This window comes from Cyphomyrmex costatus, unplaced genomic scaffold, assembly GCF_001594065.2.
Source record: "Cyphomyrmex costatus isolate MS0001 unplaced genomic scaffold, Ccosl1.0 scaffold5, whole genome shotgun sequence".
NCBI lineage: Eukaryota > Metazoa > Arthropoda > Insecta > Hymenoptera > Formicidae > Cyphomyrmex > Cyphomyrmex costatus.
This window is the reverse complement of record NW_017279267.1, coordinates 2,700,171-2,726,691: the sequence shown is the minus strand read 5'-3', so window position 1 is coordinate 2,726,691 and position 26,521 is coordinate 2,700,171. Positions and strand designations below refer to the sequence as shown.

At 29.6% G+C, this 26,521-nt stretch overlaps 3 protein-coding genes and 1 long non-coding RNA gene across 4 annotated transcripts in view; 3 read left to right on the top strand and 1 right to left on the bottom strand.

Moving 5' to 3' along the window:
• Lcch3 (Ligand-gated chloride channel homolog 3) overlaps positions 1 to 1,116 on the bottom strand; it is a 4,681-nt gene extending 3,565 nt beyond the window's left edge. The window contains exons 1-2 of the mRNA XM_018545539.1: positions 1,032 to 1,116; positions 258 to 325 (exon numbers count right to left, since the gene is read on the bottom strand). Of these exons, the coding sequence (XP_018401041.1) occupies positions 258 to 325; positions 1,032 to 1,116 (153 nt within the window). The remainder of the gene's footprint in view (positions 1 to 257; positions 326 to 1,031) is intronic.
• Positions 1,117 to 1,631: 515 nt separating this feature from the next.
• LOC108778401 (uncharacterized) lies at positions 1,632 to 2,887 on the top strand. Its single transcript, XR_001940846.1, has 3 exons — positions 1,632 to 1,697; positions 1,767 to 2,051; positions 2,833 to 2,887. It is a non-coding gene; the product is annotated as an uncharacterized LOC108778401 (long non-coding RNA).
• Positions 2,888 to 14,394: 11,507 nt separating this feature from the next.
• On the top strand, positions 14,395 to 21,410 carry LOC108778382 (gamma-aminobutyric acid receptor subunit alpha-1). Its single transcript, XM_018545552.1, has 10 exons — positions 14,395 to 14,650; positions 15,940 to 16,007; positions 16,514 to 16,734; positions 17,199 to 17,281; positions 18,424 to 18,623; positions 18,709 to 18,796; positions 19,100 to 19,260; positions 19,407 to 19,583; positions 20,652 to 20,803; positions 21,163 to 21,410. Exons 1-10 carry the CDS (start codon positions 14,395 to 14,397, stop codon positions 21,386 to 21,388), a joined length of 1,632 nt encoding a protein of 543 aa, XP_018401054.1. The 3' UTR covers positions 21,389 to 21,410.
• Positions 21,411 to 22,932: 1,522 nt separating this feature from the next.
• LOC108778267 (uncharacterized) lies at positions 22,933 to 24,738 on the top strand. The gene is made up of 3 exons (XM_018545398.1): positions 22,933 to 22,946; positions 23,681 to 24,381; positions 24,580 to 24,738. The coding sequence occupies exons 2-3, from the start codon at positions 23,743 to 23,745 to the stop codon at positions 24,736 to 24,738; spliced, it is 798 nt and encodes a 265-aa protein (XP_018400900.1). The 5' UTR covers positions 22,933 to 22,946; positions 23,681 to 23,742.
• Positions 24,739 to 26,521: the final 1,783 nt, after the last annotated feature.

Sequence of the window (26,521 nt, the reverse complement as noted above, 5' to 3'; positions counted from 1 at the left end):
TATATATATATATATAATATATTAGATACGAGATTAGAACAAATAGTAGTAATAAATGAAAAATATAAGATAATATTTTAAAATACTCTTTTAAAAACTTGATGAAATATTAACTTTATACGATTAGAAAATTAAATTTAATTAATTGTATTAAATTTATCAGAAAAGTAGGAGGATTAAAAATTATCACATCGAAAATATCCTTCTCTTTCTCTCTCTCTTTTTATTTATAAATTTTTTTTACTTTAATTACTCACCATATTGACTTCTGAAATCGCATCGAAACTTGCAATGGTAAGATCCATCCCGACTCGTAATGGATCGCCTTTAAAAATTATCTGTATCTTAATTTTGTAGATACGTTAAATAACTAAAGAAAGAGAGAGAGAGTGCGCAATTTAATTTCTCTGTTTTTTGCGATATGTATGTGAAACAGTCAGGAAAAGAAATATAGCTTAAAATCTTAGTCTAATCCGTTGATAATATCAGCAAATTATTTCCCCTCGTTGCACGTTCGATTAAAACTGCTGATTGCGATCATGTCTAGTTGAATGGCGTGGAAAACTTCATTAAAAAGCTTTCCATATCATCCTGCTTCCGAGCTCTATTTTAAAATTTAACTCTATTAAATATGGTCTGAAACCCGAATATTAGCAATAGCTTTATTATGTCCTGCATTTCAATAGGATTTTTTTTACGATTAGTGTTGTAACTATATTATGAATAATATTTATTAATATAATTATAATAATTTATTAATTATATATAGGTAATGTATAATACATAATTATACATATAAATGTAGATTATTTAAAATAGTTTTAATTATGTAAAAATGTGCAATATTAATCGTATCGTTTACTTTTTATTATTTTATTGTTTTTTTTTTCTTAATATACTGAATACACAAAATGATTTTTGTTAAAATTAAATAATGTATATCATATACATTATTATGTGTGTGAACTAATAAAAAAGCTTAATTTGCGGATAATATTTAATAAAATGTAAAAGATCGATCCAAAGCTTACCGCCAAAGTTCGGCCTTAATCGAATATCGTAGCCGTCGAGTATCCTCGAAATTGTCTGCGTAACGTTCTCCAATCTATCGGACATCTCGATGCTCTCTAGAGAAGCACTGTGAAGTACAAAATTCCGAAAACTCAATAGAACTTAAAATCGTTAAAATATCTTTATTAATGAGTACATTGTTAAATTTATCAAACGAATGTCAAAACGACTATGGAATATTTTGGAAGTCTCTTATAAATAGAGAGTATTTAATTACATAAATATTCTAATTATAGAATATACACAAATATTAAATACGTGCATTAATAATAATAATAATTATTATTATATTAAGCCAAGAGTTAGACCTGTAGTTAAAACTATATATTCTAAATATACGCTTATAATATTATTAGTGCACAATTAGCATATAGTTTACGTTACATATTTCAGAATTTTAGAAATTTATCGATAAAAGCGCCTTCTGAAAATTATACTGTTCCATTAGATACCAATTTTTTAAACAAAAGTTTCACATTTTGAAGTATGCTCCGAATCATGCTATGTTCCACCATGCTTTGAACATTCACATTTTCAACATTCATTTATTTTAAACATGATGGTGATCAAAATCCAAGACGTATGTACGTACGTTTGTTCCTGACACAAAAATGAATCATTTCAAGGTTTGTCTAATACTTTATAGTAGTAAATTACATTTTTATATAAACTGCAAATAAATATCATATGTGTAGATATACATGTAATATTCAATGGCGCAAGAAATACGTACAATCAAGAATTAAATAAAATATCTAAATTAATACACATAAACGTCGAAGAAATCCATAGATAAGATGGAAATAATGGAACGTCTCGGGAAGTTACTTCCGTTAACCAATTCGGGCACTGTCGATCTGATCTGGTCCATAGCGATCATTGTACTTGCGATCATAATATTTTTCACTTTGAGGAAAAATTAATAAATTTGAGAAGATTACTTCGATTTACATGCAGCGTTGTTCGGAAAAAATTATCAGGTTTGTCTTTTGCCCGGAAAATGAAGCTTTGTTGTTTCTCCTCGTGTACAGCGGACTGATTGGAGTGCTGATTGCCCGAACAATCGCATATGTCGCACGTCAAGTTTAATTCAAGTATCTAATTATTTCCCTTTTTGAATCTAATTTCCTTTTCTATTTTATTTTTTTTCTATGTATATATTTTTTCTTTACTACAGTTATACGTGTGTGTAATAATTGAGAGTCGTAATATTTTAATAATTTATTATTAAAATATTCAAATTACATTTTAAATTTTACATTCACGCTGTAAGACTGTAAGTTATTCAGTCATTGTATTGACCGATTTTGAGAACAGTTTAAAGTTAGTTTAAAGTTCATCGAACGAATGAGTTGAAAATTGTTTCTTAGTGTAATATCCATAAAGATTTCAGTTGTACCATGCTGATTAAACCGCTCTTTTTGATAATATAAGACATAGAACTTCCAATTGGAATTTTATTAAAATACATTACAATGCTTTACATGAAGATTCGCGGAAGAAAAAAATAAATTAATTTTTTAAATAATATCTGTATATTTAAAAAATTAGACTTATATGTGTATATATTATTAATATAAAATTTTATGTTTTGCATCGTATTCTTTAATTTAAAGGCATAAACTTATGCCACGTGTTTAAAAAGTTTTCCCTATCTATCAAAATCGAAACTTGTACTCTTTGTGTGTCACGTGTATGTTATATAAGTGAAACACGATGAGAAAACATCAAATTTTGTTATTCCCCATGATTTTCCGTAAGGTCAAGATGCAAATGATGATACTCACCAGATGACACGATGACGCAGCTGCACAAAGAAGAGGACGATTAGCAGTAGTACGCGCGGCAGCATCCTGCCAATCGTCTTCGTTATCCAGCCGGGGTCGCGTCAGTGAATAACGAACGCGATAGAGGACGTCATCTCGCGGTATCCTCGCATCCTCTCAGCACCCCCGTAACCGGCTCGTTGCCGCCACCGTCACCGTTCTGTAATCATAGTCGAAGGGAAGAACATCCGTCAACCTTTCCCACACGCTTTCTGTCTGCTTATCACTCCTTGAGCCTGTACACAGCTTTCATGCGTATTCTTACACGCAGTGTATTCTACGCAAACGGGACACACGCGGAAATCTTGTGCTAACAGTCTCCGCGTCCACAATAAGTTGTTTATTTTCTTGGGAAGGGAAGGCGGTTAATCCAGCAGATAATAAAGAAGAAAATCAGGAAGGCTCATCCTACTAACTATCCTAAAAATCCTACGTATATGCAGAGAGCAAACTTAATTAAATTCCATTTCAATTAAAAAAAATATACATTTATATGGACTGATTTGAGAGATTTCTATTTTTTGACAAAAAAAAAACAATTGTTTCTAAATATTACACTGTACTGGCTTACATTTTATCATTATAACGATTACATGATGTATTATCGTTCTCAGAAAAAATAATAAAAATCATTGCGTCTTTAACTGTAATAATTATTTACGTTAATATTTTTATAATATTGCTAATTTTATCGTGTAATATCGTTAATCGAAAGAGTTATGAAGAACGTTTCTATTTGTGTTCTCAGACCATCTCAAATAATCATAAAAGCACTTTTTTTTTTTAATTTCTGACTACAGTAAATTAAGTGATTAAAAACTAAATGTAACTCCATTATCACGCCCGATTGATCCGATTAAAGAGTAGATCATAACGAAAAGTGGATTGATGCGATATAAAGCATTATACATACGATATCTATAGTAAAATAAGAACGAAATAAAATCTCGTATAACACGCTCTACATATTGCCTGTGTGCTTCAACCTCGTGCTTTATTCACTTCCTATTCAAAGATTGCGCACGTACATTACGAAGCCACACTTTCACCTCTATGACATGACATTTACATTAAACAATAAAAGGAGCGCGTAAAATATATCCGACAATATTACGTACTTTTGATAAAGCTGTTTTCCAGGACAATGAAGATGAAGAATAACTTATTAGTAATGAAACTCTATACTATCCGTAAATAATGAAGGAACGACTTTTTCCCAGCCTGAGGTTGACTTTATTAAGTCTCGAGTTTTAAATTGACGACAGGAAATATTTCATAAATGTGATATTCTATGCAAGGATTTGAAAAGAAATTTTTAATATCACGTAAAATATTATTTTTCTTGTAATTATTTTATTAGTTAATAGTTTATTAAATTTATTTTATTAGAATTATACTGTATATAAAAATTAAATAAACAATAGAATCGTACAAATGGTATTGAATCACGAATCGATAGGAATGAAACGCATGATACATGCTAGAGTTTAATTATCCGTAAATGCCAGTAGAAATTGGCAGGAAATTCATTCAGAAATTGCTAGCAAATTGACATAAACTATGTTCGTATTATTGTAAAATCATATTTTCTGCTGACAAAGCCTGGTGATATAACATGATATAAGAGCAAATTGGCGACAGAAACCGAGCAACATCTGTCGAATGCAGATTCTGCTCTATTTCTGCTGCCGATCTACGTCAAACTATGTAGCAAATATATCGAAGTCTATTTGATTTTAGCCCTTATATCTTGTTGACAAAGCTATATTTTTTACTATATTTTGTCAGTATTCTAGCAACAGTAGTATTGCATATCTTGAGTCGGATCCTGTATCCAAAATCCGTATACTTTCTGCCAACAACATTTATAGTAAACACTTTACAGAATCTATTCTCAACAGACCATCTTTTCGTTTAATAAATATCAATTTTTTAATTTAATTAAAAATTTATGTAACAATCTTTATAGGGTTAAGTGTACAGATGCGCTGAAATTTAATACAATCACTGTAATCATTACTAAAATTATTTGAAATTTGAATTTGATACAAAGCGAACATTAAGTAAGATTTAAAGAATATGTTCAAATACAAAAAACTTTGTATAAAATCATGATTTTCATTTTTTCCAACAGTAGAAACTTTTATTCAGAAAATGATAGTTATTGATGACAGTGATTGACCATTAGTATGAAAACCATCAAAATGAAGAAAAAAAAATTCAGAAAATGAAAAGGAGATAAATTTAATGAAATATTACAAATTTTTTAAAAGAACAATATCAAATCTTATTGGACCGTGAGAGTTTAAACTAAATACACAAAAATTAAATACCGATGAGAACATGCCGTAACGGTCAAGCTGAATACTTCTAATTTATAATTTCGTGTAAATTTATATACTACGTATGTAGATTCTTAAATACGCGCCGAAATTATAAATTAGAAGCATCCAAGATCCAGCTTGACCGTTACGGCATCTTCTCATCGGTATTTAATTTTTAAAAAGATATTCATTAACATTTACAAATTTTCATCTGCCCGGATCTTATATAAATAAGTCTACCTCGTAAAAAATGGACACACTGTAAATTGAATACTTTATTCATATATGAAGTTAGTAAAGATCAGTTATTACTATGTTGTGAAATTAGCTGTTAATTTGATTTGGATTTTATAATAGGTATGTAAGCAAATTTATAGCAAATGGTCAATCGCTATATATACTTTATCCTATATAAGTTTTTGCAGAGATTTGTTGCAATATTTATCAAGTGAAATTGAAATTACAAACGATTTTCTTCATTTTCAAATAAGTTCATTCAGGTTTATAGTTGCATAAATGTATTTCTGTAAATGTGTATATTAATTCTCTATAATTTGATAAATATACTTTTTTGCTACTTATAGGTTTGTATTACATGCATAGATGATTACCTGCTGCATCCGAGGAGAATGACGACACGTGCTATGATTTCATCATCGGTCCAATGGAGAGAGATAAAAAATTGTTAAACCTATTATTGCATCGTTAAACAGAGTTATGTCGCTCGTACGTACTTCGGTACATCGTCATAGCTTAAAATCGATCGAAGCGCAAGATCGTGAAATCTCCCGAAACTCGACCGATTATTATTATCATTTATAAAATCCACTATTCACAGGATTCATCCGGCTTATCGCCTCTCGCTCCACGATCGAATTCGTGGATCACTCAAACTCGCGAATCCGAACGCGCTCTGTCATGAACACGTCATCGATCGTCGCGCAGTATCACTCCACGTTGATGTTCTCGTCCACGTCGTTGAATAGAAATGTAAGCGCGAGGTATTCTTGTGCACCACAAGCTCCGCGGAGGCTGCCTTTCATCCCTCTGTAACTAACGCGGATCCACTGTCGATCATTCTCTTTAGACCCTCTCTCTCTTTCTCTCCCCCTCTTTCACTTCCTCATCGTGAACGCGTCCTCCCTCTCTTTCTATCTCCCTCTCTTTCTCTTTCTTGTTCACTTCGAAAATTATCCCCTTCGTTCCTGTCAACGAGTGATTTCTTCTCTATCTCTCTATCACAATACAACTTCTCTTCTCTCCCTTTTCTCTTGCGCTCGCAAATTCTCCCTCTCCTACGCTCTCATTTTCACAGATCCTCCATCCTTCTTGCTTGCATTTCCTTTTTCACGTACTCCGTTCTATCCTCATTTTCCCTTTGTCCATTTCCTCGTATCCGATATCAATCTTTCTCTCACTCTTTCCTCTTTCTCTCTTCTCTCGCTCTCTCGACTCGCTTTGATACTACTCTCTTCGGCTTCTCGAAATCTCTCTTCGTCTTTCGTCACTGTCCTACAGACTTCCCCCGCGACTTGCAATATGACTTGCGCAGGACGCATGCACTATATACGTACTTTATCTCCGTGTGTCGACCTAGTGACACACAGTCGGTGATCGGATTTTCAAAGTAAGCCGATCGAAAATCTCCATTGTCATCATCATCATAGTCAACACCGTCATCGCCATCGTCCCCACCATCTCCGCTCTTACGCGAAAAAATCATTCACTTTTTAGAGTAATGACACTATGAAAGTCGAAGATGATTGATGCTTATCTTACATATTAGCAAGAATCGATCGGCTTTTCCTGATACACTGCTGCATAAAGATCTCGCGTAAAAAGAAAATAAAACTAAGCGGAAATAATAAGCAAAAAAAGGCGATACTCCTTATAGTACCAATTATATACAATATTTTTGTCAATTTATTTCAGCTAAATCAATTTTTTGTATATTATTTTTGATAATAGAAATAATTTAATATTTGAAAAAGGAGTTTGAAAAGATGCTCAAATTTGTGAGTGGTCTCTTCGAGATGTGCTTCATGCCTTAATGAGTTCAAGGTTTTTAAATGCGACCACCTTAAAAATAAGAGTAAAAGGCACGAGCGCAGAGATAAGATCAAATTAATGGACCCTCGACTAAGCATTAATGAAGATTCACTTCCGCGTCATATCACACACGTTAGCGCGACAAAGATATTAGATAAGTAAACTATCGTGATTTGGAACACACTTTGCTGGAATATATAGAATAATTTTGCGAATATGGTGTTAAGAACAAATTCTTTATTAAAACCTTACACAAAATTCTTATCGAAGAAATTTATTATTTAAGTATACCGTAGCATTGCAATTCTTGATAAACTCCTTTATTTAATTTTCTTGGAATTAGATGAAGAACGAAATCAGCCAATACAATAGGTGGCTTTTATAATTTTTTATCGCTGTAAATGAATCCGTAAATGAAATTGCTTTATCATGTCATGCTTTTGAGATACTTTAGCTCAAAGGTATCCAAAAATGCCATTTTCGGCACTTTTAGATTCAATTTTCTCAAAAACATAATGTGATAGGATAATTATATTTACGGATTTATTTTCAGTTATAAAAAAAGCTGTAAGAATAAGAACTTTATCCCGTTTATGATCTATAATGTGTTGGACAGTATAATTTTATGCGCTAGTTGCAAAACTTAGTAAATGGCCTCCGTCTGCGGGATGGGTTCATTTACCTTTCAGAAACGATAAGAATTTTCCTGTCGGCAACGCTGTCGCTGATCGGAAATCATTTCAGCACCCGGCGTTCTGGAAGACGCGTTTCTATCAATTTTGAGATGTCCGCGAAGAAACGCAAGTGAGAAATCACAGCACCGTATTTCCGCAGCGGTCGTTTCCAAATCGAGAGACTTCTCGATTTTTTTAAAACTAAAAATTTTCCTATTTATAAGAAAACTATTCTACTTATTATTTCAATTAATATGCATTGTCAAAAAGGATGAGGAAATTATTTTCAAAAATTAAGTTACGATAGATATTAGTTTATATTAATTACATTTTTAAGAGTAAATTACAAAGATTAATTAGAATTATAAATTAAATAATAATTAAATATTAAATTTTTGTAACGTAATAATCTGTGTTTAGGATCTGTGTTCTATTTGAATGAGCTTGTTGGAAAAACTTTTGTCCATTTAACCCTTCTATTAATGTATTATAGGATAATTTTTCACCTTTCATTACTGTTTCACAAAATTCCCACAAAAAATATACAAATGTATAAATGTGAAAATAAAATAAAATTTACGTAAAATTGCCCTTTATTGCCCAAAAAATATTTTCATAAAATTCGCAAAAAATATAAAAATTTTTTACTGTTTAAAATTTAACATGAGTGCTTATACAATTACAGAATTAAATTTTGCACTATAAACAAAATCGATTCGTCTAAATGAAGCCTAATTAAAACACGACGCAATCAGACACACACGTTTAGAAATTTGCTGATTAACGCGAGTTTAAAGTTGGTAGCTGCTAGAAGTTTAGTGTAATTTGACGAGAGAAATCATGTGCAAAATCTCGTTGATTGCAGATATAATCTAAACCATTTCGATGTCACCAAATACGATTTAGCTTTCTCTTCACATTTCAAATGTTTTAAAATAATCCGAAAAAAATTCTATGTATTTAAAAAATACAAAGTAGTAGCTTTTTTAATTTAAAATATTAAAATGTGAAAAATAAAACGTCCATTTAATTGAAAAACTAAATTTCTGCCTGACTGAAGTTCTAATATGTAAAATTCTTCATCCATTAATCGATTAAAATTCAAAAGTTTTCAACCACTTTTCCGTTTATTATGAGTTTCAAAATTATTCTCGCATTTTCGCATATTATTGTATAGATCATAAGAGTAGAAAAGAGATTGAATTAATGAAAACACAAATTATTTTAGACCACAAGTTTGTCGCACGATAACCACACAGACACGCGTGGCGCGTTAAAGGATTAATCGCAAATGTACTGCGGCGTGATTTTGGAGCTTGCGCGTCGCGACGCTTGTAAGCCCGCGTCTTAGGGGGGTTCGCGGTAGGAACATCCACGCGGGCGCCGCAATGGTCTGTCGCACCTCGTGGCGAGTGTTAAACTCATCGGACATCGATTCAACGAACGTACTTTCAAAATTTTAGCGAGGCGAATCACACCGAGAAAATTATGACATCGAGCAAGTTGCTGCTGTGAGTAAAGTAATTGTTAATAAAATAAATTTCGCCATATCGTATTATATCGTATCGTTTAATAATATTTTATATATAATAATAATATGGTATTTATTTTATAATTATATATTATAATAAAATGCTTTTTTTTATATTATAGTTTTTACGATGTTCAGTATATACCATTAAAATATAAATAACGAGTGTCATTTAAATTATCCTTAAACATATTAAGTTTAAATAAATTTATGAACACAAGTGTACGAAATTAAAAATAATTTTTACTATTTTATATTATATTTAAAATGTAATTGTCAAGTATGACAATTTTTTTAAAAACGTTTTTATAATAGTTACTTTATCATATCTATTTTTTTAGCATGGTCGATAAATAATCTTTTTTTGGAAATATTTATCTTGCCATATTTGAAGCGTGTTATACTACATATTTTACAATACAAATTGATTACATGTGTGTAAAAGAAACCAAACTTTCTAAACGATGCTATAATAATTAACTAATTCCTTTTACATTTAGTCATAAAACAGATTTTTATATTGTGACTATCTATATAATGACAAAAAAGCGATATATTTATTACATTTATGTCAAAAAATTTTATTTCTCGATTTTGTAATTACTTATATAGTTATTGCAGCATTATTAAAATCATGCTCCTTTTCTTAATTTATGTGTAACCTATTTTTTGTAAATAAACATTTAAAACTTACTCAAAATATTTATGTCTACTATACCGCTGTGCAATTTTTTAGCATAATTAATAGATCAGGAGACGCGATAGTGTCTCTTGTCATGTTCGAAAACTGAAAGACACTACAAGTTATACTAGCTATTAATTATGCAATTTATAATTACATAAAGAACAATCGCAAATATAAATAAATAAAATATTTAATTTGTACTCAGAGGTATGATAATCGTAATTACATTGTTGTTGAAATATAATTATAATGTTCCTTTGCACGTAATTGTCTGAATTTTGATTAAAATTATTCTTTTTTTATATTAAAATTGTTTTATCTTAGAAACTCAAATAACTTGCAATAATATTGTACATTCTCCATTCTGTGTAGAAAGCTGTAACATCATCCATTGTTATTCAGGTCGGCATTATTTAATACTTTTGTTTTATATGCGTTCGTGAGCGCTTTGCATACCATCTTGAAATAATGAAAATTTCAATCGCATATCAAAGCCGCTTCTGACGCATAAAACCCAAAGGTGCATCTCAAACAATTATTGGTATATGCGTAGATTGCGCAGCTTGTAAGAGTCAATGAATGTTTTAAGAACAGATTTCGAAGTAGCTACCAAAGCAGACATAATTACTCTTTGAATTTAATCAAGCATAACTAAAGAGTTATTCATGCAAATATAAACGTCAAAAGCATTTAGGGATTGTGCTCTTTCGCAAGATATTTAACTATAAATCCTCCGCGTCATCTTCGTCAAATAATAACAATCTTGAGAAGAATCTTGCAACAAATAGTAAGATTTTTATTCCTAGCAAATAATTAGAAACGTGATAAAATGAAAGTTTATTATTATAAATAAATAACGACGTTCAATGTGTAATAATGCGAATAGATATATGATTTTATATCTCAAATTTACTTCACAAATTTACTACTCTTTTTTTATTTAATGGTGCATTCACGCTGTGCATTTTTATTAAGTAAAAAATAATGAAAGGCATTCATTAATTAAAGATATTTAAGCAACGTTTATTTTCAATTTTCCGCAAATTGACGCTGTTTATCGTCATTTTGGCATTAAATAACATTAGTTAATTATCTGGATTATGTTCTGAATTCTACGAATGCGCTAAATGTTCTAAAAAAAGAGATCTAACTTGAGAACAAAATTGATCGATTGTCATTAATTATCATAATAATCATTTATACTCAATTTTTAAATTAATAGAACATAATTAATGAGCTGCAAATGAAGTATGAAATACATTTCAGCTAAGATTCCTTAAATTTCTCTTAGGCAAATTCATCTGTGTCATGAATCACGAAAGCGAATGTTTAATTCGCGTTGCATATAAAGCGATGATAATAAAAAAATGCAATTCAAATTCTTCGCAAATAATGAAGTTTATACATCAATATTATTTATTAAAAAAAAGAAAACTTGCCATTTAAGCCGTATATTTTATAACATTATAAAACAAATAATGTCACAGAAACAACATACGAGTTTTTCATTTTACATTGACTATTCACTAATAATTAATTACTATAAATTGAAATAATTTACTATTCATCTCTGTCGTGATTACTTGAGATTAATGATTATTATAATTATTTTATTACATTAATAGAACTTATTCTTATAAATAAGATATATTATTTTGCACAAAACAGCCGATGTTACATTCTCCATACTACTCGATGAACGAAATATATTTCACTCTATATCACTCGAAACTTTATACGGCCCACTCAAAGATAATTGCTTCAAGCAGCCCGAAAGTCGGATGCAAAATGCGCATACGATCTCACAAAATTGTAGTGTAACGGGACGCAACGTTTCCTCGAAACAGTGAAGGGAACCCTTATGGACCACGGGTGAATGCTGCTGAATCGGCAAGTAACAAGAGGCACTCTTCTCCACTTTTCTTTCCCGTCGTGATACTGACCTCGCTTTATGCCTTAAACCGAACTCCAAACGTGCTCGTCCTTTATTCCTCTCTTTTACAACTTTATTATATATTTATCGCGTTTCGATAAGTAATATAATACACGTATATACCGTGCTCTACAACAAAAATTAAAATTAACGTGGCGAGTTGATATTTAACGTTCAGACGTCAATACAATTCTGAAAAGTCGTTGGACATGAATATATCATACGCATCTGTCGGTTTCATGTGGAAATTCGGAAATTAAAAATGAATGTGTCAAGCTTATCTCAATACGGCATTTAGTTGGATAATATTCAAACGTATATTCAGGATATTATATAATTTCCGATTACATGCATTAACTGATTATTACGTTTTTTTTTTATGAAACTGACACACAAATTTTTAAAATATTTTATATAATTTGTAAAAGATTTCGGAGGATATCGCGAGAGCAGTAAGATCTCGTTACACTTATAATTAGCGGACGAATATCCTCTCGCGTACATGTGTCGCGAGCCGCGGTTTATCGATAGTGGATAGTCCGGTCCTTGCGCCGGAACAAAGTTCTGGCACGCGGACGATGCTATTTCGCGGTGGCTATGTCGGAAGGGCGACAGGGAATGTGGGCATAAGAGCTAAGAGAGAACGGAGCATGTCCTAGATAACTCCTTGTAACATCTTTGTAGCGTTAACGTCATTATTATGTCACGTTACACAGCTCGAGGAGAAAAGCCTCGAATACCACGCGCATATTTTTGAAACGCGTTATCGACTTTTAGTCGACGTGACAAAAATGTTTTTAAATTTAATTAAAAATATTTACACTTAATTAAAAATAGATATACGTGTAAAATATATGTTCGATTTTGCAACACACACGATATTTTTCTTTTTTATAAAACAATATATTATAAAATCAAATAATAATGAAAACTTTTTGATATTATCATAGGTTTACTACATGTTTCGGATTTATGTTTGAGCCCTCTTCAGATATAAAAATATTCTATATTTACAGCGTTAGAATATTTTTATATCTGAAGAGGACTTAAATATAAAGCCGAAACATGTAGTAGGTCTATGTTAATGTCAAAAAGTTTTTATTATTATTTGACTGCATTATTATGATTGTATTATTATTAATTTTAAAATACACATGTAATTTTTTTTAATTACTCTTGACTCTTATATGTCCTTTGTAATATATTGTTGTATTTTAAATATAAGAGTACTATCTTATCTACTTTTTTATAAAACTATAATTTGTAAAAAATATATGTATAGCATATATTTAAAATAATATAGAAATAAATATGTATGACGTCATCAGCCAGTATTTAAAAAATTAGAAATATTAACTTAGAGATTGCACGCATTGTTAATTATGCAAAAGGACTACTCTCGTTGCAACAAAAGCGTTATAAAAATTTGAAATCCAGAATCTGTTGGCGGTATTAACTAGGTTCTTTCTTTTTAGGCTTAAAATGCGAGTGATCGATACGGATTGAAATGTGCATTTCTCTCTCGGTAGGACAGAATATCAACTTTAAAATCAAACGGAACATCTACGGTGAACAATTCTATTCACATATCCATAAAGTGCACTCATGTTCGTTAAATATTTAATGGATTTTAATTATCGACATTTAGGACCCATTCATAATGTTAAATATAATTTGACATCGACATCTAATAAGATATATTACATCCTATTTATTATTTTTATCATATCTTTCTAATCTACATATTTGGGCGTCTATTTAAATTATCGTATTTTGATTTGCTGATTTTTAGTTATTACAAAAAATATTATAAATTTTCTTACAATATTTTCATTTAAACTATTTCTAATTTATTCGCGATTTCGATACAATTAATAATTAAATTGAAAGCTTCAATTATTAAAGCAGTAATAAAATGTATTTTAATTTTTAACTTAATGATTTTGGTTAAGATTAAATTATACGTAATTTACATTGAGTTTATTAATAATTTACATGATATTCCGAATGATTGTCATATAGTCGAGAAAATTTCTTATTATTACTGTCGCATTAAAAAGCTCAGAGGGTTCGCTTCATTTGTTAACTAATTTAATTATCAAACTGCAAGTATAATTTTATTATTAATTAGCAAGATATTCGAGAAGACAATTGTTCACCAATGAACCATTTACTTTTGGTCTAAAGTCCAGAATAAACTTTCATTAGAAAATATGAATTTCAAATTTTGTAGAAAACTCGTCGCTACATAATTATCTCTATACAAACAGAATCGCATGGAATTTCATCGCTAGTGGAATAATGAACGTACTTCTGTGTTATATGCGCAGTTTCATCATTCTCGTGCCACTTACTATGTACAAGTATCATTATTATGCATATGAAATCAATGCGACATCGGACTTTGTGACATCAGAATCGCTGAATTCGACGTTGATGATCGGTAGGAGGATGCCGCGTGCTACGCTAAATGATATTGTCTCAAAAAACATCACCATGGTTCTCGAAAATCTTCTAATGAATTACGAAAACAGTCAGCTGCCCACGCATGGTAAAGGTAAGAAAAGTAAGGATTAATGCATTAAGAGAAAAACTGATATTTGTAACTATAAATATATATTATAATTATGATTATTACTGCTACAATATGTTATAGTTATAAATACCAACAATTTTTCTCTCAGCGTGAAAACAAATGTTTTCACTAACATAAAAAAAAAATTACGACTAATAAATTTCTGTTATTTGGTCGTCAAAAAAAATAGATTAGATGATATCTCGTATATATCCGTGGTAAATTTTTCTTTCCATGGAAGTTTTTCAGAAATTATATATTCATGTAAGAAAATAAACAAAATTTCTTCTCTACTTTACGCGTGTGCTTTGATTATTTTTTTTTTAATAATATAGATATGTATGCGCGTTTCAGAAATTCATTGTATTTAGTTGTATTTTAAATTTTTGTTAAATAAATTTCCATCTTTTTACCATCGTTTACAATGTTCCCGCTAAAAACGTAAAGTGGAAACGAGATAAAGTCTGTGCAAAACTGTTCTTTGTTGTCCGAAGGGTACTCAGGAAAATACATTCTGTATTCAAATATTAATTACTTGTTTCAAGTATTTTAAAAGTTTATATATTCACAAATCTCTATCTAAGTTTATCACAAGCATAAATATACAAGATAGAAAGGAAAAGATAGAAACCATTATTTAGTCAAATGCTTGTAATATTTTGAGGAAAAGAAATGCGTACATACGAATCACACAATCGTAGGTATGTGTATTAAGAGTTAATATTTAATTCGAAAAAGATTAATTTTTATAAATAATGACTTTTATAAATAATAAATAAATAATTTATAATAAATTAGAACATCGGATACGACGTAAACTATATATACTTACAAACGTAATAAACGTATGTGCATGCATTTAATATCGACATTAATTTTATGAATATAAGCTATATATTATGCTGCGGTTACTCTACAACACTAAAACTATTTCATAATGCATTATATTCTACACCTGCACTAATCACAGCATCAACAAAATAATATCAAATATAATCGGATTCCAAAGAGCTGAAGAAGATCATATACGGTCTAACCGCTTAATTATCGACAACTAGAGCCCTAGGTTATAATGTCAAATTAATGGCAATAGCTTGTTGCATATTAAATTAAAAAATGATATGTTCTAGCACATATCCTAATTATCCGAACACATCTGATCATCGACTTATAATCGCTGCTATATTTCGGTATTCTTTTTAAACTCTTGTCGATATATTGATAATAACATTTGATAAATCATATTTATATAATTTTTCGCATTTTTTTAGGCGTGCCCACAGTGGTCAAAACCAATATTCTAATTAGAAGTATGGGTCCAGTGTCTGAGCTTGATATGGTGAGATTTTAAATTTCTCAAAAAAGAAGTACATTTACTGGTACAAAGAAAAAGAAAAGAGTACAAAAAAAGAAAAAAGAAAAAGTACATTTACTGATATAGTAAATGTACTTTTCCTTTTTTCTTTTCTTTCATTTTTTCCATCTTTGTGATGTTATAAATATCTACATTAATTTTTAATTGTTATAACGCAAATGATGAGCCATTTATTGCAAGAATAATAATCGCTCTAGTTAGTCTTATTATATTTTAACGTTTTTATTAATTTTATGCTACCGCAAAGTTGACATAAAAATAAATTTAAACCTAATGCAATTTCAAAAATATATAATATATTCATATTGAGATCAAACTTGAATTATGTAACAATAACTTTTAATCGGTCGTTTACTAACGAGTATTCTGTTGCTTATTAGTAATAGGCAGTCTCAATAAACTTTTATCTTATTCATCTTTAAATCTGTTTGAAAACTGACTTTATGCAGTCTTAAAAATTCTTCCATCAGGATTACTCAATGGATTGCTACTTTCGGCAATCGTGGCGCGATTCACGTCTAAGCTTCCTGGGCCCGATCAAGTCCCTCAGCCTCAGCATCAAAATGCTCGAAAGGATTTGGCGTCCCGATACATACTTCTACAATGGCAAGCATAGTTACGTGCACACGATCACTGTGCCGAACAAATTGCTAAGGATCTCCCAGGACGGCGATATATTATATTCCATGAGGTTTGTTCGCGCGTGAATTTACGCACTGTGTGGCAAATCGAATCCGATTTCGAATCCGATACCTTCGAGATATTCTCGGACTTTTTTTACATATGTCAGATTGTCGTATAAACATTTACGAAAGAAAAATATAAGCAATCGACGGATGAAGAAGTTTAATTCTGTGTTTTGTAATATATTCTATCGCGAAATATCATGTAGAAATATTAGCTTTGCTGCTCTCACAAAGTAGATTATAATAGATGTAAATTTTTGAAAACCAGTCTGTACATGGCATAAAAAGAAAATAATATAATACAATATAAAATGGAAGTAGATACAAAATGATAGAATTGGATTACATTAATATCATAGTTTTATTTATAAAATAATGGAAAGATAATATAGAAAAATTAGATATAAATATTTGATAATATCATAATCTACTTTTGATTATGATTCTTTTTCAATGTCTCGTAATGCAGGCTCACTATTAAGGCTAAATGCCCCATGGAGCTAAGGAACTTTCCTATGGATCGACAATTTTGCCCGTTAATAATGGGAAGCTGTATGTATTGATTTTTAAGTAACCACATAGTAATATATTGTATCTTAGGAAGCTAACATAAGTGTCACAATATAAAAAAATTAATTTTTGAAGTAAGAAAAAATACGAAGAAATTTTTCTAATTATAAAATTAAAATCATTTAATTTTAAAGTATTATGTAAGTTGTTTTACTTAACAAGAGTTTGTATAAATTTCTACAACTTTTATTTTCACATTCTTTTGTTTTATGTTGCACTTATCGATTTGAGCACTGTCATACCATATTTTTATTTTGACGATATGATAATCAAATCTGCTTTCCATCTTCTTTTCGTTCACTATTAAGTCGCAGCTCTTTTTCACTTTTTAAGATTATTTGCGGAAATACAGTGTTTGGATTATTTCTATAAAATATTTAGAAATACAGTGTTTCTGTGCTTTGCGCATCAATTGAGACTCAAATCGACAGAGACATAATTCGTAAAAGAAAACCAGAACAAATAATATTTTATTTGTATGCCCTTGGACGCCAAATTATGCTATTCCTCACATGCATAATGTCCACCGATATTATTCTTCAGCGAGTGTTTGCGATCGTCCACGCTGAAGTTATGATCGCAATAAATTCAATATTCCTTTACGTTTCGGCTTTACGGTACACAGCGGCTCCGTTTTCTGTCATAACAGCTGGCATCATGGACCACAATGTGGTGTAATATCAAAATTTATTGTCATAAGCACGCGCTAGTGATCGAACTTCCTTTGAATCTAGATGCATGATTTAAGATTAGTCATTCGTGTTCGGGCTAAAGAAATACCTAGGTAGAAAGCAGCATAAAGATGTACTACTGTCTGACAACTGTCGACGAATTTTCGAATGTTTGGGATTGATATTAGTCAAAAAATAAATATAAGAAAATGCAAAATACGTTTCTCGAATAATTAATTAATTATTTAATTGTCCACTTATCTCTCGGATATAAAAATAATCCTCTCTTAAAATTGGTTCAATTAAAAAGGAAAAAAATAATTATTGTAGAATATGATTGAAGTAGACGCAGGTATCATCAATATTTCTCTGAAATGCTTCTTTTATTAGATAATTAATATTTTATTTCTTTTCATGTTACATAATATTGTTACGTTTCTCTCTATTTGTTAGACGCGTATACATCGGGACAGCTGGTCTACGAATGGCAGGAAGGTTTGTCGGTGAATTTTATTCCTGGAATGGCACTGTCACAATTCGATTTAATGGGTTCGCCGTATAGAAATCTCACATTTTTCCGACGCGAGGGCGAATTCTCGGTACTGCAAGTATCTTTTAATTTGCAACGACACACCGGATACTTTCTCATACAAGTAAACGTTCATAAATCGTATAAAGTTTATTGCAAATAAATGTTTTCTTATGCAAAGTAACAAAGAAACTTTCTCACATCGACAGGTTTATGTGCCGTGCGTTTTGATAGTCGTGCTGAGTTGGGTATCCTTTTGGATTCATCGTGAAGCGACGAGCGATCGAGTGGGTTTAGGTACTTTTACAATCAATTTGTAAAACGCCTATTACTTTTCTTCATATTTTAATTACTTTTTACACTTAATTGTAATTTATTATATAAATATAAACGGTAAATATATAGAAAAGGGGAGCTGCCCCCGACGATCTTGACCTTGACTTATGTTGTCAAGGTCATGACCCTGAATAAGGCATTCGCCTGGCTCCTGATTGGTAACCGCATACATGGAATCTTAGCTATAAGCTCTGAGCACCAAGTGCCTGTGGTACTTAAACAGAAAAGTCTTACACGGATAACATTGTACCATAAATTTTCCAGGTATCACCACTGTCTTGACACTATCGACGATAAGCCTCGATTCCAGAACGGATTTGCCGAAAGTTAGATATGCTACCGCTCTGGATTGGTTTCTACTGATGAGTTTCGGTTACTGCATCGCCACTCTCTTAGAGTTCGCCGGCGTTCATTATTTCACGAAGGTGTCAATTTTGCATAATTACGATATTTTATTTGTTCAATCGTTTCCTTGTATTGGAACTTTCGCATCAACACAACTTTAGTTAAAAATATGCATAAAAAAGATATAATTTAAATCAATATCAATCTAATTTTGAACAATTTTTAGATTGGTAGCGGCGAGATTCCGTTAGATGACGATGAATGGGAAGAATGGAAGGGCATCACTAGCGAGGAGTTCGAGGATACGTTTCGCTCGATGATTTCTTGCAGCCCTCAAGCAGTTCATCCAGAGATTATCGATACGAGTACTAGAAAGCGTTCTCTCATATCTGCACTATACAATGTTAGTTTGATTAATTTATAAATGATTAAAGTGCAAGAATCAAGGATGTATTAGATGTATATCTAGCTGCAAAAAGTGACTGGAATTGGGCATTTATACTTTCCATATAAAAGTGAATGTTATTTATGGTCTATGAAACAATTCAATGAGATCAATATTTATACTCTTAATAATGCAATTTTACAGTTTAAAAATAATCAAAAATGCCAATATGAGCCGACACTGGATGATAATGTGTATTATAATATTTCTTTATTATAATTGGATATACGTTTCGATCTCTGCTTGAGTACATTCTTCAGTTCAAGAGATCCTCTTCAGTACATTCGAAAGTTAAAATATTAAATGATTAATCTCTTTATTCTTCTCTGAGCCTCTAATTATTACTTAATTTACAGTTTCAATAAAAATTTTTTTACTAAAACTTTTACTTCTAATTGAAATAATTTTTAATCCAAGTTCTAAATCGCCGCCAAACTTTTTATATTACTTCCAAAAATATAATAAAAATCTGTAATTTTTTCCTAATCTTTTAATTTTTTTATATATACAGGATGAGGTATTTAAAACAGGCCACCTAAATAACTCGCTTGTTTTTAACAATAGTAGGAAAAGTATCAAACAAAAGTTGCTTGGTTTCGAGGGGCATATAATGTGATATCAATAATTGTTTTGTAGGTGGAGACGTAAAGGATAGGCAAAAGTTAAATCTGTTTTTTTAAATGGAATAATGTTTTTTTTTACATTCTGATAAAGCATTTTAAGACGAATACAGAATATAGTGGGCACATTCAGCGGACTCAACAGTTGAGTGAGCGCTCGCTGTTATTGATGTATTCTTCCAGATCTAAAATTCTGATTGGATCATCTAAAAAAATACACCAATAATTTATATATATTAAAATTACTTGATATATATTAAATACTCGATTTTTTATCAGAGACTAATCTAAAAATATTTAATTTTTTTTTATTTTGTTATAAATAAATAATTTCTCCGCGACAATTTCTCGTAGAACTATTTTATGAAATATTGTATCGTTGCTAATTTAATTTCATTCTTAGCAGGACGGTGTCACATACGAACGAGACTCCTGTCATTCCATCACGGTCGCCGTTTCTTCGAAGCCGTCGACGATGGAGAGACAGACGCAAACTGAACTTATTTTACCGATATGGAAGCAGTTTTTTTATTGCTTAGTGGGAGATGAAGCTTTCAGGTATATTAAAACATAATTAAAAACATAAATTTTATAAAGTACTCGATACCGTTACCGATAATTTCTGTTCAATTTTCATTCCAATTATTTAAAAGATTTTAATTAGTATAGTTCTATTTTTTATATTATTTCTTTTTATTACTGTTTTTTATTTCCAGCATTTATATTAATTAGCAAAACTGTCATCTGTAAAATATCACTAAAATTAAATGTAAATTATGAAATATTTTATATATCATATATTTATCTTATTATAACTATTTTCTGTTTATTTATTTCTCTTTTATTACTTCCTTTATTAATAGTTACATCTATAGATTGTGCAAAAAAAGTTCTATAATTAATATCTAAAATTACAGACGTCGTCGACAGCGGGAAGTGGCTAGCAACTATCGAAAACGCGGTGATCGAATGTCAAGGAGGCACATAAATAGCGTATCTTACATCGACAGAGTGGCGCGGGTAGTCTTCCCTGCGTCTTTTGGTCTACTCAATGTCTGCTATTGGGTAGTTTATGTCACCTATCAAGAGGAATTTAAGTGGCAGGATCCGCCAATCGGATCGATAACGTCTATCACTCACTAACGAAAATATTAATAATGATAGATCGAACATACAGTGTACGTGTTACGATGGAGAAAACGAAAGAGATCACGTACGTCTTACTCGAAACTGAGTTATTAAATTTATTTTAAATTAAGTTATCACTTAAACATATATATATTGTCATAATTTTTTACTTAATCGCTTGTACATAATTCTATGAAATTCTCGCATATATAGTTGAATACGTGTTTGCGAAATGCCCTTCAATGTTAATATTCTTCATTGAACAGGACAAACACAAATCGAAAGAAACAAATAAAAAATTTATTTTTCTCATAAATTTTCGATTTAACTATCACAGCGAAAGTGTACAAATGTTAGATAATTTTCAAAGCAGTTTCCGATTTTTCTTTCTTCTCTTCTTTTTCATCATAAGTGAAAGCCCCTCGATTAACAGTCTTGGTCAATTATACCAAATTTATTAAAAAAATAAATTTCTTAAATTAATAAATTTAAAAATAAGAAAATGGAAACGGCTCAACGAACTAAAAATTAATAAGATAAAAAGATAAGCATAAGTATATATATTGTAAAATAAATTTATTAATATTTATTTACTTAATATTTAATAGATATATACAAACTGTATTAAAAAAATTTAGGATTAGCTTGAGATATTAATGTTATTATTTTATTATACTGACAATTATAAATATATGTAAACATATTATATATTACACACATATATATATCTTATATATTATTTATTATATTAAGCTATGATATCAATAATGTATATTTATTACATTATAGTAATATAAATCTGTGCGATAATATAGTGTATACCACATACGCACGCACGCGCACATACCACACACATATTGTTTGTGTGTGTGCGCGCGCGCGCGCGTGGATAGTAAATGCATATATATAATAAAACATAAAATTTTTAATAATGCAATATAAGCTTTTATTCAGTATTTATATATCAATCAAAATATTTATTTTTCAATTATTTTTAATTATTCTATTGTAGAAACAACAAGAATTTATTCAGAAGTTTGTCGCTCTTAAAATAGCTTACAAAACGGACAAGAAAATAACTTGCCGAATACGCTTTGCCATCTTCTGTTGGACAACGGTATGATTCCTCGTACAGTTACAATGATTAAAATGATTGGCTCTTACTTTTAGATCTGATCGGCCCAACAAATCTCATTGGACGTATTCAACGTCAACGAATCGTCACGTCTCAGGTATATAATATCCACGGCTAATTTGCTGGGCGAAAGCCAATCGTTTTCGGTCACCATTCGATGATGCCGATGGCCTTACTATTATTTCCGTTGAACACGATCTACTACGTCTTGTTTCGAAAAAGGTTGCTTAGCTTTCTAATTTTAATATCATGATATTGTGCTACGCATGAATCTTTCTTAGGAAAATCGAGTTTGACGCGATTTGAGACTAACATACATGCGCCGTTTTCCAATTGCGGACTCGGTTTTATTACGTGAACATTACGCATCTTGTGTCTTTTTCACAATCTCACCGGTTACAACATGGTGATTGGATATGATATTCAACATGATACTCCGTACGTGCAAATAATATGATGTAAACTTGGGAGTTGACAAAAGAAGGATTTCACGCACTTAAATATATAATATCTTAGTTTTTATCGTAATTAGCATCTTTCTATGCTTCTAACATGCATATGATATTTTTATTTAAAAAATATTTTTATATGCATATATAGAAGAAAAAATTTATCACATTCTTAACTTTCAAACGTTGTTGTAAAAGATATGTACAAAAATATTTGTTCCCTTTTATCAATGTTACATATGAAAAAATCAAAAGTTAATTCTTTTTTCATATTCTTTTTTAGAAATGATAAAAATATAGTTATATTTTTCACTTTTTTGCAATCTAAATTATTTTCCACGAAGAAGCAAAGATTATTTTATTTTAATTTGATATAAATTAAAGATACTCTATTATTTTTTTGGAAGAATTAATATGGAAATTAAAAAAATTATATATATAGTGCTAATTGATAATGTTGTGTACTAACTAGATATTCGAAGAATGATACGGAAGAGAGCAAATGTTCAGTATATAACTGCAAAGAATAATTATAACTACTTAAAAAATAATCCGAAATTTTTTAACATACAAAAATTAGACAATGCACGGTTTAAGAACTATTTGAAAGTTCTACACGTATCTATAAATGTTATTAATTTTTTTGAAAAAAGACAGTAATAATTATTGATTCAAAGACAAATATATACATATTTTATAGCAAAATATATTTTTTTGTTGCAGGAACTAAAAAAATAATATAAAATTAGCAGATTTTAAGGAAGTTCAATTTTTGATAATCGAAAATGGATAAAACAGCACGTCCCCAAACCTATAAGGATATCGATCAAAGCATTATCAAACTCGAGATGGAACCTGAACAAAATTTCAAGCCTGAAGATCTGAGTATCAACTTTGTGGAAGTTCCCTCGTTAAGAGAACACTTTAATGTCACTGTTTTGCCGAAATATAGAGGTAGAGGCAGAGGTAGAGGCAGAGGTAGAGGTGGTAGAGGCAGAGGTAGACCCAGTAATAGTTCACAAATTTCAACCTTGCCAAAGCACTTCATGGATGAAAAGACAGATTTAAAGACAATTTTGAAGAAGGAGCGTTTTCGTCCAATTCGGCCGAAACCTTTACAATCTAATACTTCTCTATTAAAACATAAATTTGAATTGCCAATGATGAACATGGCTACTTTACCATCAAATCGCACTATTCTCCCAAGTACAATGAAAGAAAAAATGCGATACGTTACACGCATTACACCTTCAGATAATGTATCTGACAAAATAAATGATATCAAACCAATTAGCAGTGATAATAGTGAAATTATTAATAATAGAAAAATTAACGCTACAAACAGTAAGACTATTAATATCGGTAATAATAGTGATACCGTAAATGTTATATCAATAACTGATGAAAGTAAAATTGATAAAACCGTAAATGTTGGAAAGTTAAACCTTACAGCAAAAATAAGTAATAGTACTAACAATAATAAAACTAGTAGTAGTAATAACAGCAATAGTAGTAGTATTAATAATAGTCATAGTATTAATAATAGTAATAAAAATTGTAACAATTACGATAAAGTTTCGCGTATCAGTAGTAATAGTAAAATAATATCTATATCTACCAAGAATAGTATCGAATTATTTTTTGAGAGCATGGCACAGACTGTATTGAATTTACCTAACGAAATACAAGCAGACATTAAAATGCAGATCTGCAAAATTGTTACCAAGGCAGAGATAGAATACTGTGCATCGCAAGTAAAACGCAAGAATATTAAAAATTAAACATTGAAACATTGACAATGTGTTAATTTATTGTTATCAAATTAAAACTTATGTTCGAAATATAATTTTTTTTATAATATAAACTAAATGTTTCAAAATGTAAGATTTAATCTATATTGCCATTGGCTGAAATGTTGAAAAATAAATCTAGACAGTAATTTTGAAACAGTAATTTTAGTTAGATCTCAGTAGATATATGAACAAAATGTAAACGACAAGAAACTTACTTAGATATTATTCTTAGCATTTATGTTTTGCTTATCAAAGTATTAGTACAACTTTCGATAAAAAAGTGTTAATTTTATTTCTTAAGCTCTTATAATTTCAAGTTAATAATACTGATGAACAGTTTATAATACATTTATAAGAAATATAATAATTCTGTATTTTACTATATGATGATATATTTATTTTTTTAATAAGAAAAAAAATTCACACAATATAATTCTTCAAGGATGTTCTAAGAATGCCTCTTGAACATCTCTCAAGAGACTTTATTGTGTAGGGAATATTCTAATAAATACAAGCACTCATACTAAATTAAATTAAATTATAAAGTAATTTCATATGTAATTATTTTTTACGTGCATTCATATTTTCAAATGTTTACTGTAATTTATATTACAGGACATGTAACATTAAGAATATACTACAGTTTATATATGTCGAAATAAATAAGAATATTAAATTTATTACAATTAGATAATATATATATTATGTATAATTAATAACATGTGTTAGGTTATATAATTTACTATAATTTTATTTTTTATAATATGCCGTAGAAAAGTGTATATAAACAAAAGTAAATATATATTAACGACAACAGCACATAATTTTAATAAAAAATTTCCCATAATATTAAAAAATGCTTAAAGTCAGTATAATATTTGAATAAATACTAATATATTATAAGTAAGCGTAATTTCTCAAATGTAAAAAAATGATGTAAGTCAAAATTATATTTATTAAAAACTATAAAGATATCTTTAATTTTGAATTGTATAATTAATCTTTGCTGATATATTACTGAATTATATAAATGGATATATATATATATATACATATTCAATTTTATTGAAAATATGAAATAATAAAAACGATAAAAAGTTCATTAATTCTATCTTTGTCAAGTTATATAGGCATGCTGTATTACAAAAATAAAAAATATATACATTTTTTTATCTAAAAAAGTAACAATCATATTTTTATTCCAAATCAATTTTTTCCAGTCCTTTATAAATATATAATAATGAAAAAAACACGCAAATTCTGTGCAAAATTTAAAACAATTATAAAAAATAAATATATATCTTAAAATAATTAAAATAGTCTACATCCGGGATAATATAAATATTTAAATGAAACAGAACTATTATAGCCTTGAATAAGTGAAGATATTGTTTCTTCAAAAACAAACTATGAAATATCTGAACAATAAATTTAAAGTAATTTATGTCTAAAAATAAAGGTAATAAAAATTACCTTTATTTTTAGACTTACTTATTAAGCTATTATGTTATTTAAGCCACACAAACACGTCGGACGAGTACAATTGCATCAAAATTTGATAAAATAATTGGTACCTTTCTTTTCATTTGATAAATATGAATATAACAATACAAAAATCACCGAAATTATTCCAAAACAATATACTAAAGATAATTACACGTCAGAACAAATTATTCATTTAAATCAAGTTATGCTTTTTTTCTCATATTTATTACAGATATATCATGACAGCGCATTAAAGGTAGAATATCCATTTATGTATAATGCATGT